This window comes from Streptopelia decaocto (genome assembly GCF_964273445.1).
Source record: "Streptopelia decaocto genome assembly, chromosome: 2".
NCBI classification, from domain to species: domain Eukaryota; kingdom Metazoa; phylum Chordata; class Aves; order Columbiformes; family Columbidae; genus Streptopelia; species Streptopelia decaocto.
Genome location: NC_138655.1, coordinates 88,748,297 through 88,772,202, shown reverse-complemented (window position 1 = coordinate 88,772,202; position 23,906 = coordinate 88,748,297). Strand labels below are relative to the sequence as shown.

Genomic DNA, 23,906 nt, shown 5'->3' with positions numbered 1-23,906 from the left:
AGGAGCAGCTGAGGGAACTGGGGCTATTCAGCCTGGAGAAAAGGAGGCTGAGGGGAGACCTGATCACTGTCTACAACTACCTGAAAGGGGGTTGTAGCATAGAGGGGGTTGGTCTCTTCTCCCAAGAAGCAAGTGACAGAATGAGAGGAAATGGCCTCAAGTTGCACCAGGGGAGGTTTAGATTGGATATTAGGAAAAAAATTTTCACAGAAAGGGTTGTCAGGCACTGGAACAGGCTGCCCAGGGAAGTGGTGGAGTCATCATCCCTGAAGGTGTTCAAAAGGTGTTTAGACAAGGTTCTTAGGGACATGGTTTAGTGCTAGAGTTAGGTTATGGTTGGACTTGATGATCCTGAGGGTCTCTTCCAACCAAAATGATTCCATGATTCTACAATTTGCTGACAACTGACAGCCACAGACAGAGGTAAGACTTCTTTCTCTCTTTTAGTCTGTAGTATACACACTTCCTGCCTTCTCTTCAGTGTGCTCCCATCTTGCTTATCCCTAGCCTATCTTCTCACATCTGTTTTTCTCCCTGGTTCTTTCTTTAAATGTTTCATTTGTTTACCACTATTTGCATAATCAATACAAGTCACTGCCTTCCTTTCCATATTAGCCATCGTGCTGCAAGGGTTGTAATTCCCACCAAGTCAGATCAATGACAAACACTTCAGCTTCAAAGTTAAAATACAGCCCAATTTACACACATTTAAAAATAGTTTAAAGAAGCCGAAGGTATAATAAAGTAGCAACCCATTATGCTGCAGAGTCCCATGTCCTTGTATACACAACTGTTCTTCATCAGATTAGGCTTTCTTTTCTTTTAAAGCATCTCAAAATCCTAAAAATTTTTATCAATTCTAGTGACAAATTATTCCCATGTCTAGTCATGGTTAATGGTAATATCTCGCCTATCCACTTCCTTTGTTAATTTATAATTGCCTGTTTTCACTGCCTTGTACAACTGCTCAATAACTCACCTACCCCACACATCAAGCACTTGCAAACGTGTGAGTTTAATTAAACTATATGGTGTTAGAGATTATCTTACAAAAGTAATCACCACATTGCTTCAAATTTTCAACTAAATTACAAAAGCTTTTCCATTGGGGAGACACAGAATGTAATTAAACAGAGAATGTTCCATCTATAGTCAGAAGTATTAACACCGTTCTGTCACTCACAGCACAAGGGTAGACCAGGCTTTTCCTCTCTTTCCCTCTCTCCCCTCTCCGCAACTTACCCCTGAAACCCTCTACACAATTACTTGTTATATTAACTAGTGTTCCTTCTCTCAAACTGGTCATTTTCAACAGCAGTGCTTGCCATAATCTTCATGCTTCACCTCCAATGAACTTGGAGGTGAACCTGGGGATCACCAAACTAGACTTGATATTATGCTTGCCCAAAGATTTCCCTATTTCCCACCCACCAAGAGGTTATTTCCTATCTGTATTTAGATATTTCTGACTTTTTTTCTTCCACACAAAATCTGAGGTTTCGTTAACATGATATTTTCTAATGCTTTCAGATGAAACATTTAAAATATAGCACAGCTGGTTTCCTATTTAACAAACATCCAAAGAGATGATTGTAAATTAAACAAATATTAAACTAATGCTGTTTAGGTTTCTAGAAGATAATTCTTAATCTATCACAATGACACTGTCTTAAAGTTAAGAACTATATATTTAGGTTATGAAGTCAAATACCACATTAGAAGTTTTGTTAAAAAAAGAACAAATTAAAAGTAACTGTGTCATAACCATGGTATTTACAGAAAGAAGTATTGTGAAAAACCTATAGATAGAGCACTACGCAACAGAACTAGTTATCTTGACTTAAATGCCAGATTAAATATTGGAAAAGGTTCCAGGGTTCAAACAACATAGAATTAAAGCAGCAAAAGTTAGTTTTAATGTCAGCCTGTCACAACTATTTCTTACAGTGTTTGAGAACATATTATATGGGCTTTGAGATCAAGTGCTTAATTGAAAAAGTAACTGGACAAAATTAATATATCATCATTTTAAAGGAGACTTGCTACCATAAGGTTGATTAAAAACTTAGTTCTGTGCAATGCCAATAGAATATATCACATGGATTAAAGAACCACAAAAAAAAAAAAAAGGCAGTGAAGAAACAAACCTGAGAACAACAGAACAACTGTAGGTAAAGTTTAAAGTTTTACTAAAGCCCATGTTATTCTTTCATCAGTATTTGCATCATCATCAATAAAATAACTTTATAATCATTAATTTTTTATAATTAGTTGGTAAAAACCTTAAGAAGAAAGACTACCATGTAGACTGAGAAGACAGAGTTATCAAGGAAGCAACAAACAGAGGGAAAGAGTCAAATATAAAAAGATATATCTAGGATAAAGGAATCCAAGCCATCCCTACACAATAACGAGCAACCATGCCAGCTGCAAAAAGTAGCACTTCAAGAGAATTGGCTAACAAGCCACTCACTACTGGTTACCAGTGCAGCACTAAGGTAAAAAGGATTATCTTTTTAATATTATTTTCTGGTTGGTTGTTTTCTTGGTGTTTGTTTTGTTTGTGGGTTTTTTTGTTTGTGTTGTGGTTTTCTTTTGTTTGCTTTTTTAATTATGAACGGGATAGGGACTGTGGTGGAGGGACAGGAAGTCTTCTAGTAAGATGCTGGAATACTGTTCGCAATCCTAGAGTCCACATTTTATCAGGGCTGGAAAAGTGGAGATGATGAAAGATGTACCTGTCAGATGTTACACAAGAGGCTAGAGAAAAATACTTACAAAGAGACAAAAATCTTCAATTTATTACAAAAAATAGCTTAATACTTTGAAAAGAAAAAAAAAATACATATATCCAAACTAGGCAAAAAATACACAGCCAGAGATGGAAGGTGATGAGGGATCCACTAGAAATCCAACACGGATTTTGGGAAAGTGCGATTTCCCCATCAGAACAAGGTAACAATGGACCCTGCAGATTTTCTCCAATGTGCACTCCCTCACAGAGTATTCAGCACATGAGACCCCTAGTAATCATTTAATCTTAAGTAGCCTTTGGTTTTGGTAGAGCTGGTATCTTGATAAAGAGAAATATCATTTCTGATGCTATTTGTAGGAGCTGGGCAGGTTTGGAGCTCTAAGAGTGTCCCACTCAAAGCCCTCTAATTCCATTTTTCACTCACTATAAAGTTCCTATTTCAGAAAAAAATGTCATAAATTCCACTATACTTATGAACCAAAGTAAAGAAGTCTGTGGGCTGGAAAACGGTATTAAAAATTCAATAAAATAAACTACTTGATGTGGTATAATAAATCACATTTTACAGTGCAATTTTACCAACAGATAGCAATCTAAACATCCTTAAAAGCCCCATGAAACTCAAATGCAACAGTAACTATTCCATAAAGACAATGTACCCAAAGCCTTAGGTTATTTATCAATCCTCAAAATCTAAACATCACTGGGGTTCTATATATCAGTCTTTCAGATTATCTACAGTTCTAATTGATGATCCAAAAATGAGGATTATGAAGTAGGCTAGAACGTGCACCAACAACTGTTTTGAGTAGCAAATAACATACCAAGCACTACTATATGTATGTATTTTTAAATCTTTCCCTGCCCTGTAAACCATTAAACTTTAAACATTAAACTGGAATTCACAAAAGCACATATAGTGAAAACCAGTAAAAAAGTGGATTAAAGGCATTTGATACTCACTTGTCTATCTCAATACCAAGCGGATTAGCTGGACGTAGGGACAAGGGGGGAATCCCTTTGTTCCTATCAGTGCGCATGTCATAATAGTTCATTTCATCCACCCAGACAGCAGACTGATCCAAGATACCTAGAGAAAACAAAGCGCAGATCCTTAAAACAACAAGGGCGGTCCAGCACCATCAACTCCTAACATACTGAATTAATTTGAAAAATCCTGATAAATATAAAATGCATGCCTAGGTAATATACTGCAAGACGTATGGCAAAACAACCTGGATGCAATTAGGCTAAATTATTTTATTATAGCTGCTGAAAAGGTATTCATGGCCGGGCATCAAACATTACCCTCTTACAGAGTGCCCAGTTTCATGTACATTAAGAGCATTTTCCTGATCACAAACTATTAGTATTTTTAATTTCTCCAAGTCTTTCGGTATTTGCCCAAACCCCATCATCTACTACTTTCAAAACATGAATTACCTCACAGTCTTCTTATTTGCATATTTTAGACAACAGCCCTTTTCTGTGCCACTCTCTAACCAAAAAGTAATTGAACTTTGTCCACATGTCAAGCTCAGTGACTCAAAGGACACAGGACCGACATTTTTTTTTCCCCCCCCAAAGCCTTGGCACAGACAATGCATAAAGGTGAGGCACAATAGGTCTTGACTCTCAGCCAAAAATGCAGCCAGCCATATTCTTGGCCATCCCCTTCTTAAACACACCCATCAGATACTCAACACCAGAAATTACCCCATCCCCACTCTCACCCATTTGTTTTAAATATCACTTCCCTCCCATCACCAAAAGCCTCACTGTGTAACATATGCACTTGATTCACTTTTCTATTATTAACATCTTAGTACAGCTTGGGAGAAACTGTGTGTTATTTAACCGTCCCTGAATCTCAGAGAACAAAAGCCTAAAACAGTTCTTGTGGGAACCTCTAGGTTAGAAAAGATAAATATCCAGCTTCATCAATGAGGTGTTCTGAAAGAAACATTTTCAATCCAGAGGGTATTTAGGCTGGATTCTAGATTAAGCAGAGGTCCTAGACTGCCTGGCAACATCATTTTAATGGTTAAGCATCTCATGAGAAATACTTAAGACTTTCCGTCTTGCAGGATGGTTTGAATTACAAATAAGAAACGGCACTGAGGACTCAACTTTCTTTAAAGGATTAGCTGTCAGCTCAGGATTTAGGTATAAAGCTCATGAGCTGATTTATATTTTGTATTTATCTAGTACACTTTAAAGTAATTACTGGATCTGTTATGAATTTTTTTAAAATTTTAGAAGTTTAGTGCTACTAGCTACAGAAAAATAAAGGGCTACTTTTCATTAGTCATTGAGGGTTTATCAGGACATTGAAATGGTCAGATGAATTTCACATCTACCATTATTTTATATATATATTTGCACATTTTATTGATGTACTCTGCTTTTTCTAGACAATTGAAGATCCTCCTGAGGTGGATCCATTTTAAACATACATTTTATTTAAAGAGGCACTCGGTCATACATTTGTTTAGCAAAGAAAACAGATGTGAATTTGAACAAGAAAAATACCTATTTTTTCAGGTTTAAGCAGTTTGAAGGAAACAGTTGAAGTCCCTTTGCCACCAGACTTTGTAGTGACAATAATGTCTCCCTTGTCATTTTTAGCCTGTCCAACTCGACACACAATTTTACTGGCAGACATCCATTCAGCAGTCAGCAGACAGTTGTGCCCACAGATTGTTAAGCCTGGCAAAAAGAAAAAAGAAATACCTTACTGTGAATAGAAGTATCTTTTGAAATTCTGCAACGCAAACACACTTATGATGCTTCATATATTTTACATAAATATATGCCCCTTCTCCAGTCCTTTACAGCCAACTACAGTGAGAGTCATAAATATATTTTTCAGATGTTCCTGAGGTGGCTTCAGGTCTTTTTCTCTAGTGACACCTCATGAGACACATGCAGTGCTGCCTGAAGCTTATTTTAATCTCTTCCACCAGTTATGGGCTACTGTAGCTTTTACTTCATGTTGTACAATACATCTTCTGTCTGCAAGACACATAGACAACTGCTGTTCAGTACCGCATTTACATGAAACTTCCTATCAATACTGTGTGCAAAAAGTCTTTCATAAATTCACTCCCTATGAAGGAGGGGAGGGGGGAAGGGGAATGGAAAATCCCTTAAGAGTCAAGGTACTCCTTAATATAAGGTCCAAGGCTCCCTGGAATGTCATGTCAAATCAGACTGACCAGGTGATCAATCTGACCGATACTGGTCAGATCAGGACTCTGGATGCTGGAATAGATGGATTGTTTATTAGATCTCAAACAAGAATTTCCATATTCTGAACTGGAGTTTTGTTACCCTGAAGAATTGGCAAGATCTTAATTTCTATAGTATTGATTTGCAAAACAGCTTCATTGGGCTCTTCTTAAATTATACCCTTACCTAGAAACATTTTGCCTTATGTCCAAAACATCAAGGCCATACTAGTGTGTAGGCTATAGTGAAGTATAAATTAGGCAGGCACAGCAGATCCTCCCCTGTTGGCCTGGCTTTTGTTTTTAATTTCTAGAAATCTCTGACCAATTTAAAAATAGTTACAGACAGAAGAGGGTCAGCATGTGTGGCTCAGTACCAAAGCTTCACACTTTCTCTCACAAGTTAAGTCCCTGACATTACACAGCAGACAAATTTGGCAGTTTTCATGGTTGTCAGATGTAAAAATGCCTTGCTCCCTGCCAAAAACTATTTTGAAAATAAAAATCAAAAAATAAAAAATAGATAGGGACTGAATCTTATTACAACTGAAAGCAATTTTACTTAAGCAAAGACAGTAGATTTCTTTCTTAAAAGATGCCTGAATAAAGGGTGGGGGATGGGGAACAAAACAGAATACACACACAAAAAAGTCTTAAAATAAAAACATTTTTTGGTTTTTATTTATTTGCAACATTTTAACAACGCCAGTTTTTCCTTTTCAGAGGGGAATAAAAACCCCACACAATTATGATGCGTGAGTTTTAACCTCACGTTATACTATTACATCTCTTCTGGTTTTATGGTAGCAAGTTCTCAGAAAGAAAAAAAGATCACAGTAGGATAGAAGACTAACTGAAATAATTTGTCTGAACCATTCATAAAGAGGTTTTCACCCAAAGGCCTGATTTCAGGCTTAAATTAAGTACTACTTTACAATCAACATCTGAGCTATAGCAATTTAGTAGGGTAAAATTTTTTGAACAAGTGTTTTAGAGATCCTTGTATCAATTACTGTCTACTCATCAGAGGTTCTCGAGCTTTAGCTCTCAAGAGAAGAAGATCACCAGATCTGACATTTCTGAAATGAAGCGGAACAGCCTTTGTCTGTCTCTTGAAAACACAGAAGATTGTAAGTCTCTATTAACAGTTTATATACCACACTAAATACAGTAATGGCACAAGACAATTTCTAAAACAAAGCCATGTTAAGTGAGACCTTTTAGTGGTACAGATACAACTTTTTTTTTCACCAAAAAGAAAAAACTTCCCTTTAAATAAAATTTCATTTTAATATGTTGCATGGTACAAAGACCTTTGAGAACGTAATACTCGGGTTCTAGCCTTTATGTGCCTTTCAATAAATAGGCACAACCAATTATCTTACTGAGACTTTCCAATTTTGGTTAAGTTTTTTACAATGCCTACAAAATAGAACTGCAATCATCTTAAAAGACAAACTAAACCTTGAGAGCATAAATGTTACCAGTATATCCTGGATTTGACTTTTTGTACCATGAGCTATAGAGTTACAAATAACAAATATTTGTTGTTAAAGATACAAAGAGATTACCAGAAGGGTCTCTCTTAAAATGAAACAGAAAGGCATATTCTTATATTATGTGATATTCCTTTTATATATATATAAAGTTTCTTGCTTTTCCTTTTACTCTAATGTATCTCAAACAGCAGACTAAACTTTGTAAAACTCTCATGCAAACTTGCTTAAATCTCATACCTACAAAGGCTCACTTTTGCAAGTATTTCTATTCAAGACACAGGGAATATTTACATGTCTAATTTAACCATGAAAAGAATTTTTTTCCATGTTTGGGTCCTTAGCCATTTACTGAAGAAAGACTAAAATTGAGCTAAGAAAAAAAACAAGGCAATCTATTTTTTTTTTTAATCTCAAAGCACGAGATTATTAGCAGCCATGTGTTACAAGAGATACTAAAAAAAAAAAAAAAAAAAAAAAATTAAAAAAAAATTATATAAATAGTTGGTCAGCCATAATACCGAGGCACAGTTCAAGAGATGTCTTCCTTCCAAGAACCTAGCACGGATGACTTCTAAGAGGATCATACCAATGAACTACTAAGGTTATCCAAGTCCATCAACCACACAAATACAGAGAAATAGACTCACCTCTAACATCATCAGATGATTTTTTCTCAACAAAAATTCATTAGTGTAATGCACTCTTGTCTAGCAGCTCAGGAAAATACTACTTCCCGTTTCGAGAGACAGCAAACTGAAGTGAAGGGGAAAATTGTAGTAGCTTATGCTTGGCTATAAAGTTCATTGTGGTGGCCAAGAATGGAATTCCGGAATCTTGGTTTATAGCCATGAAGTGAAACATTGTTTCTAGCAAAGCCAAACAAAATACCAATGGACTTCAGAGGAGTCATGATTCCACAACAAATTAGATAAATTGTCTCTAACATGAATACTGGAGTACACATACGCTTAACTTCCAAAAGAAATAAGGGAAATTCCAGTAGTTATAGTTCACTTGGATTTCCAGAATTTTTTACAAAGTCATTCTTGAAAGGCTTAAGAAAATTAAGCAGCTATAGGATATGGGCCTTAAATGGATAAATAATTTGTTAAGAAAGAAACAGGGCGACAGTAACTGGTGTGTTTTCACCGAGGAAGGTTTCCACAGCGTACATGCTGGGATCACTTATGTTCAATATATTCATAAATGACAAGATAAAGAGGCTACAATGTTTGTTGATGATATTAATTTACTCAGAATGTAAAGATTGTAAAAAATAGAAAAAATTTGGAAGAGACCTCATGAGACTGAGTGGATGAACTATAATGTAGATGCTATAAAACAGTAGCTGAAATTCAGTGAACAAAGACATGATGCACACAGGCAAAACCTTAAATTCACAAACGACAGCCTCAAACAGACTACTAACCCTCAAGCATTAAATCATGGGACTATAATAGAATAAAAACCCATCAGCTCAGTGCTTAGTAGGAGTTATACAGAAAACAGAATCCTATGGAAGAAATTCAATACAAAAGCAAGAGTACAGTATTATGGCACGGTGCATTCACATCCTCAATAGTGCATGTAACCAAGATGATGTTCACCCACGGCTGGCAGCAAAACCAAAAGAGATTCACTGAAGAGCAACAAGAAAGGTCAAAGACACATGCAGAAAATGTAAATGTGCTAGGACTTTTTAGCCTGGGAAAGGTGCAACAGAGAAATGATAATCAAGACGGGTATGGTCAGGAGAATCAGAGAAAACTACTTGTTCCCTCTTTCAATGCCACAGCTATGACAATTCAAATGAAGTTACCATGTTAAAATCAAGGCAGCGAAGGAAATGGTTCTTCACATAATGTGAAGATAAATCATTGAACCTGCTTTGTCATAACTTTCTCAATACATTGAGAACACTTCTGATCGGAAAGTCTCCATGCTGAAATTCTCGATGCCTGGGAAAGTAAGAAAGGAGCATTACATCTCTTCCACTCTCATAGGTATCCACTCTTACTGTTTAGCATGGGATGTTAAGTCAGGTTAAGGGCTCATCTAGCAGAGCATGGTCCTTCTGATTAGTTACCCATTGGGCAGCATCCCTCAATTTATGGATTCAAGCACCTACTTGTGAAAAGGGCATTTCTCATACCATGCAACATGGACTTTACCACGCAAAAAAAAAAATCTCTAATCAAATCCTAAATGTGACAACCTGCAGTTTCAAATGAAAGGTGTTTTGTTTTTTTTTTCCAACTTACCTATGAGGTCTGTAGGTCCAGTCCCCAAATTTTCTCCTCTAATTGTCACTTTTGTCCATGAGATGCCTTCATTGGGAGAGATGCCAGTTACAAGTGGGGGCTGCCGTGCTCGAGACATGATGACTATTCAGTTACTGAAAACTGAGTTGCTTTTATCTGTTCAGCAAGAAACAGTAATTTAAAAACAATAATTACATTATGTTAAAGTTATTTAAAACCTTTTAAGCCGTTCTTCTAAAATGGTAGCAAAACATGAATGTAAATATGGAACACCACTCTCAAAGCTTTTTTGCCACGTAGTCACAAAACAATAAAGAATACTTACACCTTCTTTGTACTTCTATTGTTTTTAATTAAGTATACCTCTAGTTCTGAACTGTAAAGAAAAAGTATATTCAAAAAAATACTAAACCCTCAAAATGCTTAATGAAACTAAACATACATTCCAAATCACTTATGTCAGAATTCAAATCAGCCTATTCAATCCTCTATTAGAAAGTTATTATTGTATTCCTTGGAAAATTTAGAATTTCTAAGCTAAGGAATAGACTATGATTACATATTGGGACAACTTCCCCATCAAAATTAGACTTACTGGCACAGTCAGTCACATGGGAAGACGCCCCCAGCATTTATTTCTATAAAGCATCAACATTTACATAAACTGAGAAAAATCAAAACATTACTTACAGACACTACACTAGCAAAGAATATCAACAAATAATATCTCAACAGATCAGCAAAAACAATAATAAAATTATCAACCAAGCACTCCCAGAAGAATATTCCTTTGCACCTGACATTAGGAATCAACTCAAACCAGTTAAATCTCTGTAATACAAACACCAATATGGTAGACATGTTATGCAGCCTATATTTAGTTTACTGTGCAACTGATCACAAATTCCTATGGCTTATCAGAAGTTTCCTTAGTGCAGCTCTGTAGCTACAAGCAGATTAGTATAAACTGAAACACATTAGCTCCCACCAACTTCTCCGCATTTCGACACTTACTAAACATAGAGCCTGCTCATAAATAGACAGGTCCTACAAAAGTCATAGAAGTGGCAAAAGCATTTATTGTAAGGACTTGTGTGGTAATTCTGCGTTACCTATCCCATTTCATGACCCTTCACAGAATCATATAGAACGGTTTGGGTTGGAAGGGACCTCTGGAGATCATCTAGTCCAACCCACCTGCTAAAGCAGGTTCACCTAGAGCATATCACACAGGAATGTGTCCAGGTGGGTCTTGAATGTCTCCAGAGAAGGAGATTCTACAACCTCTCTTGAATAATTCTACCAAGACACAACAACATCTTTAAAATTCCTAGTAAAAAAAAAATCATTTGGTATTCTGGAACTTCAAAAAGTTATTATGATCAGTTTATAATAGGAAGCCATCTGCATTGGAAAGGTAAGAACCAAAAATAACCTACAGGAAATGTATTTATTTCTAAGAAGGAGAAGGATGTGCTCTGACAAGAAGAGTCCCGTCCCTCCTGCCCTACTCCTATATCTTTTCTCCAAACTGTTTTTTCCCCCTCACCTCACTTCAAAACTGAGGCCAGGTCCTAGTCTTGCTTTTTTCCCTTCTGACTTCTTATCCATAAATTCAAGCAGGGAGGGAGAGGGGTGTTAATAACCCAATTCTCTTTTCAGATCTGGATACCTTGGTAATTCCTCTTCCTTACCTCCTGTTCCTTACCCTGAGCCTTCTTGACCAGACAGCCCACCTGTGCTACTGTTGATCCACTTCCTCGCCACAGGAGAAAATGATAGACCGAGTGTTCTGTCAAGATCCCCAGTCCTGGAGTCACCAGGCTTGCCCAGCTCTCCTCTCAACTGCACTGCATTCAAAGCTACATTACCACAGTATCGCCTGACAAAACAATGGGCAGCACAACAGAAATAAGTTTCCCACTTCCTGTTGCTAAACCTAATACTGGAGCAATCAGAATCCAAAATTACAGGCGAAGTCTTGCTTATTCCTATACAAGATGCATATGCACAGAAGTTCAGACCTTTCAGAATCTGAAGTTTCCTCTGGAGTCCTATGTAAAGAGGATGTTAGAGAAGAATCAGGTGTCTAAGTTTACCTAGAACATGGAGGACAAACTGCATCTATTCCTCATGATCTTATCTATGTAGTCTTTGCAGCTTTTGTCACAGATCCGTAGCAGAGCTCGAAGTTTAACAACAGTTGTAAAGAAGCAATGGGGTTGTACCACCCACACAAACCTAGTCAACTTCTGCAGGAAGCAGCAGATACCGGTAAGACAACTTCTGAGCAATTTTTTCATAAAGTTTTATTAGTAAAGTGTTATTAGTAACACAGATGTAAAAACCCATCTTCAGGAGCTCAGTGGTAATAGGTAGAGGAAGACATCTTGAGGAAAACAAGTAAAACAGAAGCTACTTTGGCATTATTTGTTTGATTTTCTATGCTCCACTCCCCCTGCTCCCCCCTTACAGTTCCCTTGCATTGCAGTCATTGTTTCTTTCAAAATATTAATACCTAGCACACAGGTAATTGGTTTGAATCAGCACCAAAATTCAAAAGTAATATTACAACATATTTTTCTGGATTTCAGAAATTGGCACTAGATCTCCCTTCATGATGAGCTGAATAAATGTAATAAAAATGCTGAGCCTCCTGAGGTCTAATATTTCTTCTAAAGTATTTCCATATTTACTGCAGAATTGCTTTAAAATACCTCACTGGAATGAGAAGACCACAGTAAATCTCAACACATTACAAAAGCACTGCAGCACTGAGATTCTCTATTATTATTGTTGTTGTTTTTAAACAGCACTTGGTTTCATTTATTTCAAAGAATAAATGAAGGGTCTTATGGAATTTAACCTTATTACAAATATCAAACAAATGCTTGGGAGCCTTCAATTCATTTATAGCACTTCCTTTCCTCCTTCTTATGGGAACCATGTCAATAGCTAAAATGACTGAACTGTTTATTGGGAAGCCTAGCCAGTCTACTATCATGGCCCACAGCAAGTTTTTAATTTTTTAAAATGTCTTTAAGGCAAAGGTGAAAGAATAATGATATTTTTCATTTTATGAAAATATAATTAAGAGCTTTTGTTGCAATTCTGTGCATTGCCCTGAAGAGAAGTTCTATTCTTTACAAATAGGTATTATGTATAAAATAATAATATATTTTAAAAGCAGCCTTCTTACCGAAAGACTGGTTCTTTTCAGACTAGGGAAGATTGCATAAAGACAGTTTTCTACACAAGACATTTTCTCAAAGGAGCCAGGCTCACTGAAGAAGTGTTAACAAAACTATTTTTTTGCAATGAACAATTTTGTATGCTAACAGAAATCCCTTTTCCTCTTCCACCCCGCCCCTTTTCTTTTAAAAACTTCATTTCCTCACAGTATCTCTGCAACAGTTTAACATGGATGACATCTGTTTGACTGCTTTCATGATCTTGCTCATATTATTCTCTCTATTATTCTGTCATAATTCTTGTTATGAAAGCGCAAGGAGTTAGAAAGCCTCTGCAAAGACCACCTACTACAAAGCCATCTTGAAATATGCCTTTCGTAAACATCACCTTTGTTCATACATGAGCTGCTCAAATAAACTGTCCTCTCATGAAGGTTTGGTTAAAAAAAAAATCCAGACAATTCTGAGCATTACAAGCTTGCTAAAGAGGCGACATCTTCATTCTTTATCCTAAAAAAAAGCAACTTTATAAACAAATAATGAAGAAGTGAAATATGGCCCAATGTAAGGGAAAATCTAAGCCTAGTTGCTTTTTGGCTTTTGTAAACCCGCATTTGGTTTAAAACAAGAATTCTTAAATAGGGCTCCCCATTCAACTTTCAATGGCGAGCAGAGAAGAAACACAAAACGCCAACAGCTACTGTATCTGTGCTATAAAGCAGCGCACTGCTTACCGCTCTGGAAGATGTACCAGAATATGAAATAAGTGAACAAAAGAAGTTCAGAATTTAAGGATACTAAATTGGCTGGTAAATTCAAATCTCAAAGGAAAACTACAAACATCGGGACAACATATAACTTTGGAAGATGAGTAACAATCAGGTGCCACCTCACAAATTTCACCAGTGGAAAAATTAGCAGTAGAAATGTTTTAAAAAGCGGGGTTTGACTTATAAAAGAAGACAGCAAGTTGGTTCCAGTGTCTCAAAAATCAAGTTAAAGTTTTCAGTGGTGCTTTCTGACAGCCTCTCTTGGAGGCAGACAGACTCAAGGTCAATGGAAATGCCATGGTCATCTAGCAAAGGGAATCTAGGCTGTCAGGAAGGGAGGAAAGAAAAAGCCTGTTTGTTATGGCTGGGAAAGTCTAAGCTACAAGCAAGCACACAAGTCCTCAGGTATCAAATATTTATTTGTTCTCACTCATATATATGTGACAAATTACAATTTTTTAAATGTTGAGGCAGGAGCAGCTGGAATGACATTGGTCATGTTCAGATCACAGTATGTCTCAGACGTTGTTGGTTGTTTTTAAAAAAAACAAACGAGCCTGAAACCAGTAGCTGAGGTACTCCTGTCACACTAACATCACAGCATTAAATGTTTTTTTGAATTAACAGATTTATGAAACACCCTTTTTTAAACAAGTAATAAATACTCAGATTGCAGAACCTAGATGATGGCCCTTTCACCTTAAGCTACACAAACTCGTGCTTCTACCAAAGAAATCTAATAATTTGTTTTAACTAGAAAACCCAAAGAGTACCCTGAGTAAAACACACTATGACAGAATCAGTGAAGGGACACAGCAAATGACCCCAAGAAGGACGACAAAGTAAAAGCTTCCTACATGTTTGTTCTCAAACCCATTACAAAATGATGAAAAACACTATTGCCACCTTTGCTGTGTTTTATCTTCCCAACAATATAAATTCAGACAGACAATCTACATAAACCAAGATTTAAAAGCACCCAAAAAGCAGCATTGTGAAAATAACTGACATTTATTAACCCCTCTGGAGATCTTCAGTGCCCTAGAATTTCCACAGCCTTCAACACTGCATTAATAATACAAAGTCCATTCCTGCAAGCCTGCCAGAAAAGACTGGGAAGTGAATAAGCTAAACAATGCTGAAATTCCAAGTGATATTAAGAATCTATGCATGTTTATTTAAATAATAAAAGAAGACTTGTCAATTTAAACAAGAAGTGCTCATGAATCTTATATTTGGAGCGGGGGGGGGAGACTCTTCAAAACACCGCTAAGCTACTTATAATGAAAAGATGAACAAACATAAAAAAGGGGGTAATTTCACCGTCACACAGAAATAACAAAGCCTCATTTGTCTTGCCTGTCATATCCGGCATGTTGATTCAAGCCAATATTAACACTGACAAACATGTTAACCTACAGGACAACATCACATGCCAAAATCAGTTTCAATTTGGGAAGATGTGCAAGTTTTGAGATGGAGAGGGTAAACGATGAAAAAAGATTGCGAGTATTAAATGACATAATACCATGCCTTTCTCTTTTTAAAAAGGCTCCTGAATATTCCAATCAGTCATGAAAGGCATACTAGAAAATTTAGTTTTAGGGTAGCCAAGGAATAAGAGCAGCACTTTTGCTTTCACAACAGCCATACTCCCATATTTCATCAGTATCTCAGAGGTCCTGCTTTCCTTAACCCAGCAAGGTACATCTTCATGGCTATACATCTTGACAGAGCGAAAGCAAAATAATCACAGCACTCAGCGATACCATTAACATTTCTGAGTCACAAGGGATTAAAAGGCTGGACCTGAGGCAGATGCTGTGGGAGCCCTCGGCAGAGGAGTTCAGCGCCCGACACAGCCTGGGCTGCAGCTGCGAGGGATTGACAGCACTAACTGGGGAACCCAATGCAGGAGAAACTCCGGGCACAGTTCCGGCATCCGAAATAAATTAAAGTAAATAGTGGTGCTCTCTCTCATCCACCCTGTTAGCAGCCTCTGGGTTGAGCCGGAGACCACACACCGGGACCACACAGCACCAGCTGAACTCACTCGCACGCAACATCTCGAAGCTGTCACTCTGCTGAGGTACGAGGAGGAAAAAGGGGGGCAGGAGTGCAAGAGTGTGTGTGTGTGTGTGTGTTTAGAAAAAGCTGCTTGCTCTCCTCTCCTATCATTACAGCTGGTTATGTTTTGTGTGGTTGGGAAGGAGGGAAAGAAGGGAGGGATAAAAAAAGACCTATAAACCTCACTAAGAAAACATATACTGGTCTTGGCCTTTTGTAGTAATGATTTGCACTCCTCCTGTACTAGTTTAGTAGCTGATGAAGGGCTAACAAAGCATCCATTTAACATCAATTAACCTTTTATCTATCACATGTCAAAAAGAAAAAAATCTAGATCAGTATAAATCTATTTCCTTGTACATATTAAATGACAGCATCTTATCAGTTGTGACGTACTGCATACCTATATACTGATATATTTTTACATCAGGAATTTTGACAGGTTATTTATTTGGCGAGGGGAGAGATTCCCTGCAAAGAACAATTAACCGCACAAATGCCATTACAACATCAATATGCTGAGTTTTTCTACAAACATTCCACTGTAGAATGAAGCTTTGTTCATTACTATCTTACACCATAAACAAACTGAAGGAAATTAATGAGCCTACATATGACACTGGGTTTGTGACCTATCAGCAAAAAGTAAAAATAGCAAGCCTCTAAAAATAGATTCAAAAGAACATTAATCTATAATACAGATGAATAGAATTTTAAATTTGGACTTGTGTGGGGAATTCTTTGGTTCCTTTAGTTCAGAAAATCATTTCATCTGCCAATTTTATCACCTATTCAAACAGAAAAAGCTGAATAAAACGTTTCAAGAATTTAAAAATCTATTTTAGTCAATCTACTTTAAAAAAAACCCAACCCTTTCCCTCCAGTCTGCTACTTTTAACACACATACCTCCTCCATCAAACTCACCAGCACATGAATTTAATTTAATCCACCTACACAGTCTGAACAGCCGAGAAACACACTGTAACATTTTCACCTCAGCTCAAAATCTATTTACCTAAGGGACAATGACAATCTCCAAGTGCCCCTATTACACAAAACTATCAATATCACAATAATCCAAACATCAATATTAGCCCTATAAACTTGGATTAGGACATTTTGCTGGGGAAAACCTCAAGAAAAAAATCCTAAATATGTTTCACCTTATTCAATACATTTTTTTTAAAGTTACCTTTAAAGTTCCATAACTTCACACCAATTTATTAATCTGGTCTACACGCTGGTTTATATCAGTTCTTGAATGAACAATTTTGCTAGAATATTCAATGTTACAGCACCCATTCATTACCAAGACTTAAGTCAAACCAGTTTAAGTTTTCTGAACATCTGTTCTGATCGTACTGAACTGGCTAGAAAAGGGCGATAGTGTAGAAGAAAACGTAATTTAAGAAAGTCTGTACACAGATGTTTCTCCCCGAAATTTCCACTATTTTCATTATAAATTTCATTACAACTCCCCAGATATTAAGTCATCTACTTGGTTAAAAGCTTCTGTATTTATTATGTGACACATCGCTATAATCTAGCAACGTTGTGAAGAAAAGCCTTAAACATCTCTATATAAACATATATAGAGAAAAAAGTCAACTCAGCTTTACACAAAACCATATCACAGATGGCCATAAATCTCCCATTAATTTCTAAATTCTCGCAGAGCATGTGCTTTCCTACATCTCTTCTACTTCCAACATCCAGCAAAATTTGCTTCGTCTATAAGTCATTTTCCTTACTGTCCACCAATTAAAAGGTTCATCCCTCTGTTGTTCTAAAGTTATCCATAATATCTTAAATAATGCACAGAAATTTAAGAAAATGGTAAAGAATCTTAATACCCTCATCATCTCTCTGTCTCATGTTGTTCACAGGCAGAAATTTGAAAACAGTAATTCAGACATCAAAACCTTTCAAATATGTTTATGCAAATACATTCAGAAAGATCCAGAAGTTTATAAAAATAAACTAAATAAATTCCAATGGGATGGATTTTTTTTTTTCCTACAGAACCATAGATTTTTTTTTTTTCTAAGCCCTGTAACTATTCTTTATAAAAACATTATACAACCACTGTAATTACACAGATCACCTGGTTGAAGTTTTAACTTGGGTGCTTGTAGGTAGGACTGCAACACTAAGTTTAATATTTGCTGTGTGACTTCAGTGGTTCCTTTTGCTTCAAAAATATTTAAAGGATGAGACATGCACTTGTGTTACTCACACTCCTGTATTTTTCATGTTCTCTCCGAAACACAACTTTCTGGCCCCTGCTCTGGGAAGTACTCAAGCCACACACTACAGCATCTTTCTCTATTCATATCATCAAACACATACTCAAGTATTTCACTGTGAGAACCTGTATGCACAGGTATTTTTCTGTCATATTTCAGCCTGCTTCTGCCTTACATACTCTCAGTCTTCATTTCCACTCATCCATTTAAAATCCCATGTCCTGTATGGAATTATCACACTTTCAGAGTAGTGAAGTCCTGTGAGAAAGAGAAGCTCCCTTGCTTTCTGTGCTGATGAAAATGAAACAGAAGAAAATCCCATCAGCTATATACATAGCTCCTTCACTTTTTGCCAAAAATCAAATGGTCAGTTTTCAAGCAAGAAGCAAAGCAGAAATTTAAAAAACAAAACAAAACAGTGAGATTGAAATGGAGACAAGAGTCACAGAATTCTTAAAGAAAAAATTTAAGGTAATCACTTTTCTAATTGAAACATTTTAAGATTATCTTGAAAAGTAATAATAAAAAAAGTTTAGTTTGTCCTCAATATAAAAGTGGGCATTTAAAAAGGAACTTTAGCCCAGCATAGCCCTAAATCTTAAACTACTACAGGCTTTTTGATTAACTTGCAAATACAGGGTTACAAATACAGGGTACATTGCTTCTGGGTTATCCATGAAGTGAAAGAAAAAATACAAATCTAAATATATCTAAAAATTTATATTGTAATCTGATCCACAGACACTTTTACACTGCCAGAGTTCACACTGGCTTCTGCACAATATAGCCCAAGGTCTGCTTTTGAGAATTAAACTGAAAATCTTGGAATCTGTAGTTCTCTTAAGGCCAAGAGAAAACCAGGACCATTAAGAGCTCTGTGTTTCAGAAAATTTGTTTTCCTTAGAAACAAAACAAAATTAGAATGGAAACACAGGCTTTCACACCCATCACTGTATGCAATCATAATATTTTCTACTGAAACCGCTGAACATACTGTCTGCAGATCATACTTCTACACAGATCAATTTCCTTTTGAAGAAAAAACACTAAATACTTCCAAAATAATACAAAAAATCCAATTACAAACAATTTCTCCATAGGAGAGAGGGAAGGTGTTTGATTCAGTGTTGTGCAGAATATGAAATTCGTAGCTTATCTTTCCCTATGCAGAGCGTATAACATACCGATCACATAACTAATCCTTATTTTCAGGCACTTCCCTGAAACACTGACACAAATACTAAAAAATAATTTTCATGTTAAAGTACAAAAATTTAAATCAGCTTTATTTTTAAATTGATATGTTGCCAGCTGTAAACACAGACCTTTGCTTTCATGTTCAGTGCAGAAGATGAAACATCAATTTGACATGACTGTGTTATGCATGTGCTGTCTAAAGATCCCTCATTCTACCAGCACTTTTACAAACAAGACTTCCCCCGTTACTAAGCACCATATTTCTCCCCTGGGAAAAGTAATTTGAAAGACAACATTGCACAGCACAGAGTTACCGAATGTAGGTGGTCCAAGACACATGAGGTCAAAGTTAAGATGAAGAACCAACATCTGACTTCAGCTAAAAGATACGAACTTAGCCGGTTTTGGATTTTGAACCTTCAGTGTACTTTTAAGTACAGCAGCAAATTCCACTCTTACTGAAAAGCCCACACAGAAAATAAGTTCACTGCAATATGTACAGTCATTTGAGTAGTATTTTCCAGTCCTTCACTGTGCAATGAAGTACTACCGACCACTCCAGTGGAAGACTTTCTCTGCCTGTTTGCATAGCTGAGTAGTGATGTACAGCCGTCCAGAACCTATGCAGGTGATGTCTGTCTGTGCTTCAGATGCTGTTTTGACCTGGAGCACAGGACAAAACTGTAACCATAGATTATTTCATGGATACTTTCTGAAGTCAGAATCCATGATTGTAAGAGCACCTTTTCTATTTAGTCTTCCGGCACCATCCTATCAAGATGTTACTTTATTTTTTTTTTCTTATAAGGGAAAGCAGAAAAGCACAGAATAAACAAAATTAAAACAACTCAATACTGATGTTTAGTTTTAAGTACAGTGCTTAAGACTTATCGGATTTACAGCTAAACAGAACAATACATTGAAATAAATTGATGAAGGATGGTTTAACATAACATATCCAAAAGTTTTCATCACTTAAAGAGGTTGGTGGCCTCTGCCTTTCTAGTCAACCCACTTATTTTGCCTTAGTCCACCTTCACTGTGCTGAAGAGCATAATAAAAAACAGAGTGGATATAGTTTCTTTTTAGTAGGACCGTGGGAAAACAATTGGTGGATTACATATTTTAACAACTTTATTGTCCATTTTTGTCTGAAGTGCTTTCAACAGCTAGGAAAAGAAAAAAAATATCTGCTCATTCACAAGAAATCCTACAATTTAGAAAGAACCTGAATACTACAGGTTCAAAAATACTTAGTGAACAGTGAAGATAAAGCAATTTCTCTGCACAATATCCAGTGCTCAAAGGGCAAGGTCTTAAAAAAAAAGTCTTTAAAGTAAAATACATAAGTTCATAACCTAGAACATTAAGAGATTTTCAAATGAATTCTAAAAATGTCTTTTAGACTGTTCTTAATCAATAATATCTGATAAAGCAATTACAGTATTTTAAAAAAACCTATCAAGTCTGTAAAAATATTGTCATTTATTGAATGACAGCCATGAAAACACAATACAACTTTGTATTTTGTTTAAAAAAAAGTACAAGTCTAATCTGTAATATGCTTATAATTAAATAATTTCACCTCTGATGCACACTAAAAAAACCTTACGTTTTCTACATCAGAAAAACACCTTACCATTACAATATAAATTAATCATATTTTCACTAAGATAAGTAATACCAGTATCATGAAAATCATTGCATCCTGTTTTAAGTTATGTTTAAGACAGCAGAAATCCCACCTAAGCAAACACACTGTTGTCTGAGAGTGGACATAAACCACAAAAATTGTAAACTAAGCTATCCACAGGAAAGAAATCAGCAGCAGGACATGCCTTTTGCTACTTCTTGCTGGCTCTGTGCAAGCCGTGATAGACACTATAGAAATAGGGAACCAAGAATTACAGAGCTTTACTTCTTCAGGTGAACAACACATAAAGTAAGAAAACAGACCTGTTTTGCTAAGCCACTAATTTGTTTATTTGCAGTTTACATTAAAAAAAACACACAAATAGAAGCCTTTTAACTGTTTTGACAACTTTATCAAAAGCAAAAACAAAACAAAGTTTACAGTAATGAAATATGTTCAAATTCACTAAAGGTGAAAACAGACTGTTTACTTATTTTAAGAATGATCAGAAAGCCTCAAAAATTGAAGTGAGATTATGATTTCAGACTAAATTTTTAAGAATATTTGTAATTTAGATTTAATCTGACTTTCTGTCAGAGCTAAAATGGCTTAATACTTCACGAGCTTTCAAGTCAAAACTTTATAAAGTATATGGCTGGAAGCTGTTAATCCACAATGGGCATGCAAACTGCAGGAAATAGAAAAAGCAGTGGTGGGGGTGGGGAGGCAGGATGAGGAAGAAGAAGGAAAAGCTGGAAGTGTAGAAGGAATGCTATTTTGAAAACCAGTAAAACTGAACAGAATGAGAAACTCCACTTTGGAAATAACGATTATCCCCATTTTTGGACAGCTACTCCCCTTGATAAGAGCCTTTTCAGGTTGCTAATTAAGACACTGAAGAGGGAAGGAGGAATGATGTTTGGTCAACCAGCTCAGGACTCTCCAGGACTGCAACACAGTCCAAATAAGGAAGAAATGTAGAACTGGGTGGAAAGTAAAAGATAAAAATACAGAGGTAGCACAACACTTCCAGTTGGGTATCAATGAAAGAAATCACCTCAAACCAGTATATGTTATTTGTTCCACATTCACAGAATCACAGAATGGTTGGGGTTGGAAGGGACCTCTGGAGATCATCTAGTCCAACCCACCGGCTAAAGCAGGTTCACCCAGAGCAGATCACACAGGAACGTGTCCAGGCAGGTCTTGAATGTCTCCAGTGAAGGAGACTCCACAACCTCTCTGGGCAGCCTATTCCAGTGCTCTGGCACCCTCAAAGTACAAAAGATTCTCCTCATATTCCTTATTATCGTAGTATTTTATCATACTTGCTTAAGTACACTGTCATTTGGGGCCACACACACATAGACACTTCATTGAGATTTAAGACCGTTCTAGCCCAGCCTTGTCTCATCACAGAACCAGCAGCCAGGGAGCTCTGAACACATCGCTGTCAGCGATGAGAAACAAAAGCAAAAGCCACTGAACCTCCGCCCCGCCCGCTGCCTCGCAGGGCCAGCTTCAGAACGGCTCCCTCACAAGCGCACCCACGGCCCAGCACAACCCCTCAGGGCCACCCTCATCCAGCAAACTCCCATCCGCCGACAGGACACCCTGTATCGCCCCTCCCCAACCCGTGTCCCGTCTGCCGTCGTGGGGCTGCAGAAGGAGGGAAAACGAGCTGCTGCAGCCGGGAAGTGACCACCTCCTTCTCTCCACAAACGGCTCGGCGGGGCCCGGCGCCCATCCGCCGTCCTGCCCCAGCCTCTGGCCTCGGGAGACGAGCGGGGGTGGGAGACGGCCCGTGCCGGCGCTGACGGGGCGGTACCGGGGCAGCCCCGCGCGGGGCGGGGCCAGCAGGTGCCTCCAGGGAGGCTGAGGAGGGGCCGCGAAGCGCAAGACACCGAGACACGAGCGCCGCTCCCCCTCGCCCCAACGGCCGTTAACGACAGCCCCGTCCGCGCTCCCCCCGCAGCTCCCCGGGCGGGGGCGGGGCCTGGGACGCGACACTCGACCCCGCCCGGTGGGCGAGGGCCTCGACCTCCGCGGGGAGCGGGAGAGGAAGGAGGGGTGAGGCTGAAGGGGGGGGGGGGGGGAGAAGGAGCCGGAGCTGCCCCGCTGCGAGTCGGCTCCGCAGAGCCCGGCGAAGGAAGAGCGGGGCGGGAGGCCAGACACTGTCACTCACCGGCCGCCGCCGAGTCCGTATCCGGTACCTGGGGCAGCTGCGCTCCCAGCAGCGCCTCCGCGTCCGGCGGGCACAGGCACCTCCAGCCGCTGCCCGAGAAAATCGATGGAGCACGGAGCGATCGAGGAGGAAGGGAAAAGCCACCGCCCCCTTACGGGCACCGCCCCCTTACGGGCACCGCCCCCTTACGGGCACCGCCCCCTTACGGGCACCGCCCCCTTACGGGCACCGCCCCCTTACGGGCACCGCCCCCTTACGGGCACCGCCCCCTTACGGGCACCGCCCCCTTACGGGCACCGCCCCCTTACGGGCACCGCCCCCTTACGGGCACCGCCCCCTTACGGGCACCGCCCCCTTACGGGCACCGCCCTGCGTGCCTGCTCCCTCCCGGTCCATCCATCAAGCCCTTGAAGGGACGCTGATAAAGGTGCTGAGAGTACCGAGGTCAGGTCCCCCGGTGGAAGAGGAGCAAGGGAAAGCACTACTACAAATAAAAATAAAACTAAACTAAACTAAAATAAAATAAAATAATAAAATAAACAATTTGGACAACCACAAGCATAATGACAACAACAACAACGATAATAATGTTAATAAACCCATCGCTGAGCACTTTACTGAGGTCCCAGCAGGCTGAAGCTCATCCAGCGGCAGCGTGGGGATCCTCTGTGCTGTGGTGGAAGGGGAGAGCCTGGGGGTGCCACCTCCATAGGTGGAGAAAGGAAGGGTGATGGAGAAAGGCCCAGGCACGTGCTCTCAGCAATCAGTAATGCGCATCAGTTCTCCTTTTCCAGTGAAAAAAGTAAAAATGTTTCTTACCAAACTGGCTCTCTACCTAGGGGCCCTCTGAACAGAGACTGTTTTTCATTTT

The 23,906-nt window shown here is 38.4% G+C and overlaps 1 protein-coding gene across 2 annotated transcripts in view; it reads right to left on the bottom strand.

Moving 5' to 3' along the window:
- The window catches only part of EXOC2 (exocyst complex component 2), a 127,506-nt gene extending 104,275 nt beyond the window's left edge, over positions 1-23,231 (bottom strand). Inside the window, exons 1-4 of one of the 2 annotated variants that reach the window (XM_082046630.1) lie at positions 23,026-23,231; positions 9,746-9,886; positions 5,288-5,464; positions 3,719-3,845 (exon numbers count right to left, since the gene is read on the bottom strand). In XM_082046630.1, coding sequence (XP_081902756.1) covers positions 3,719-3,845; positions 5,288-5,464; positions 9,746-9,863 — 422 coding nt within the window. In that variant the 5' untranslated portion in view covers positions 9,864-9,886; positions 23,026-23,231. Of the gene's footprint in view, positions 1-3,718; positions 3,846-5,287; positions 5,465-9,745; positions 9,902-23,025 lie in introns of both variants that reach the window. The other variant, XM_082046631.1, reaches the window with a different exon arrangement.
- Positions 23,232-23,906: the final 675 nt, after the last annotated feature.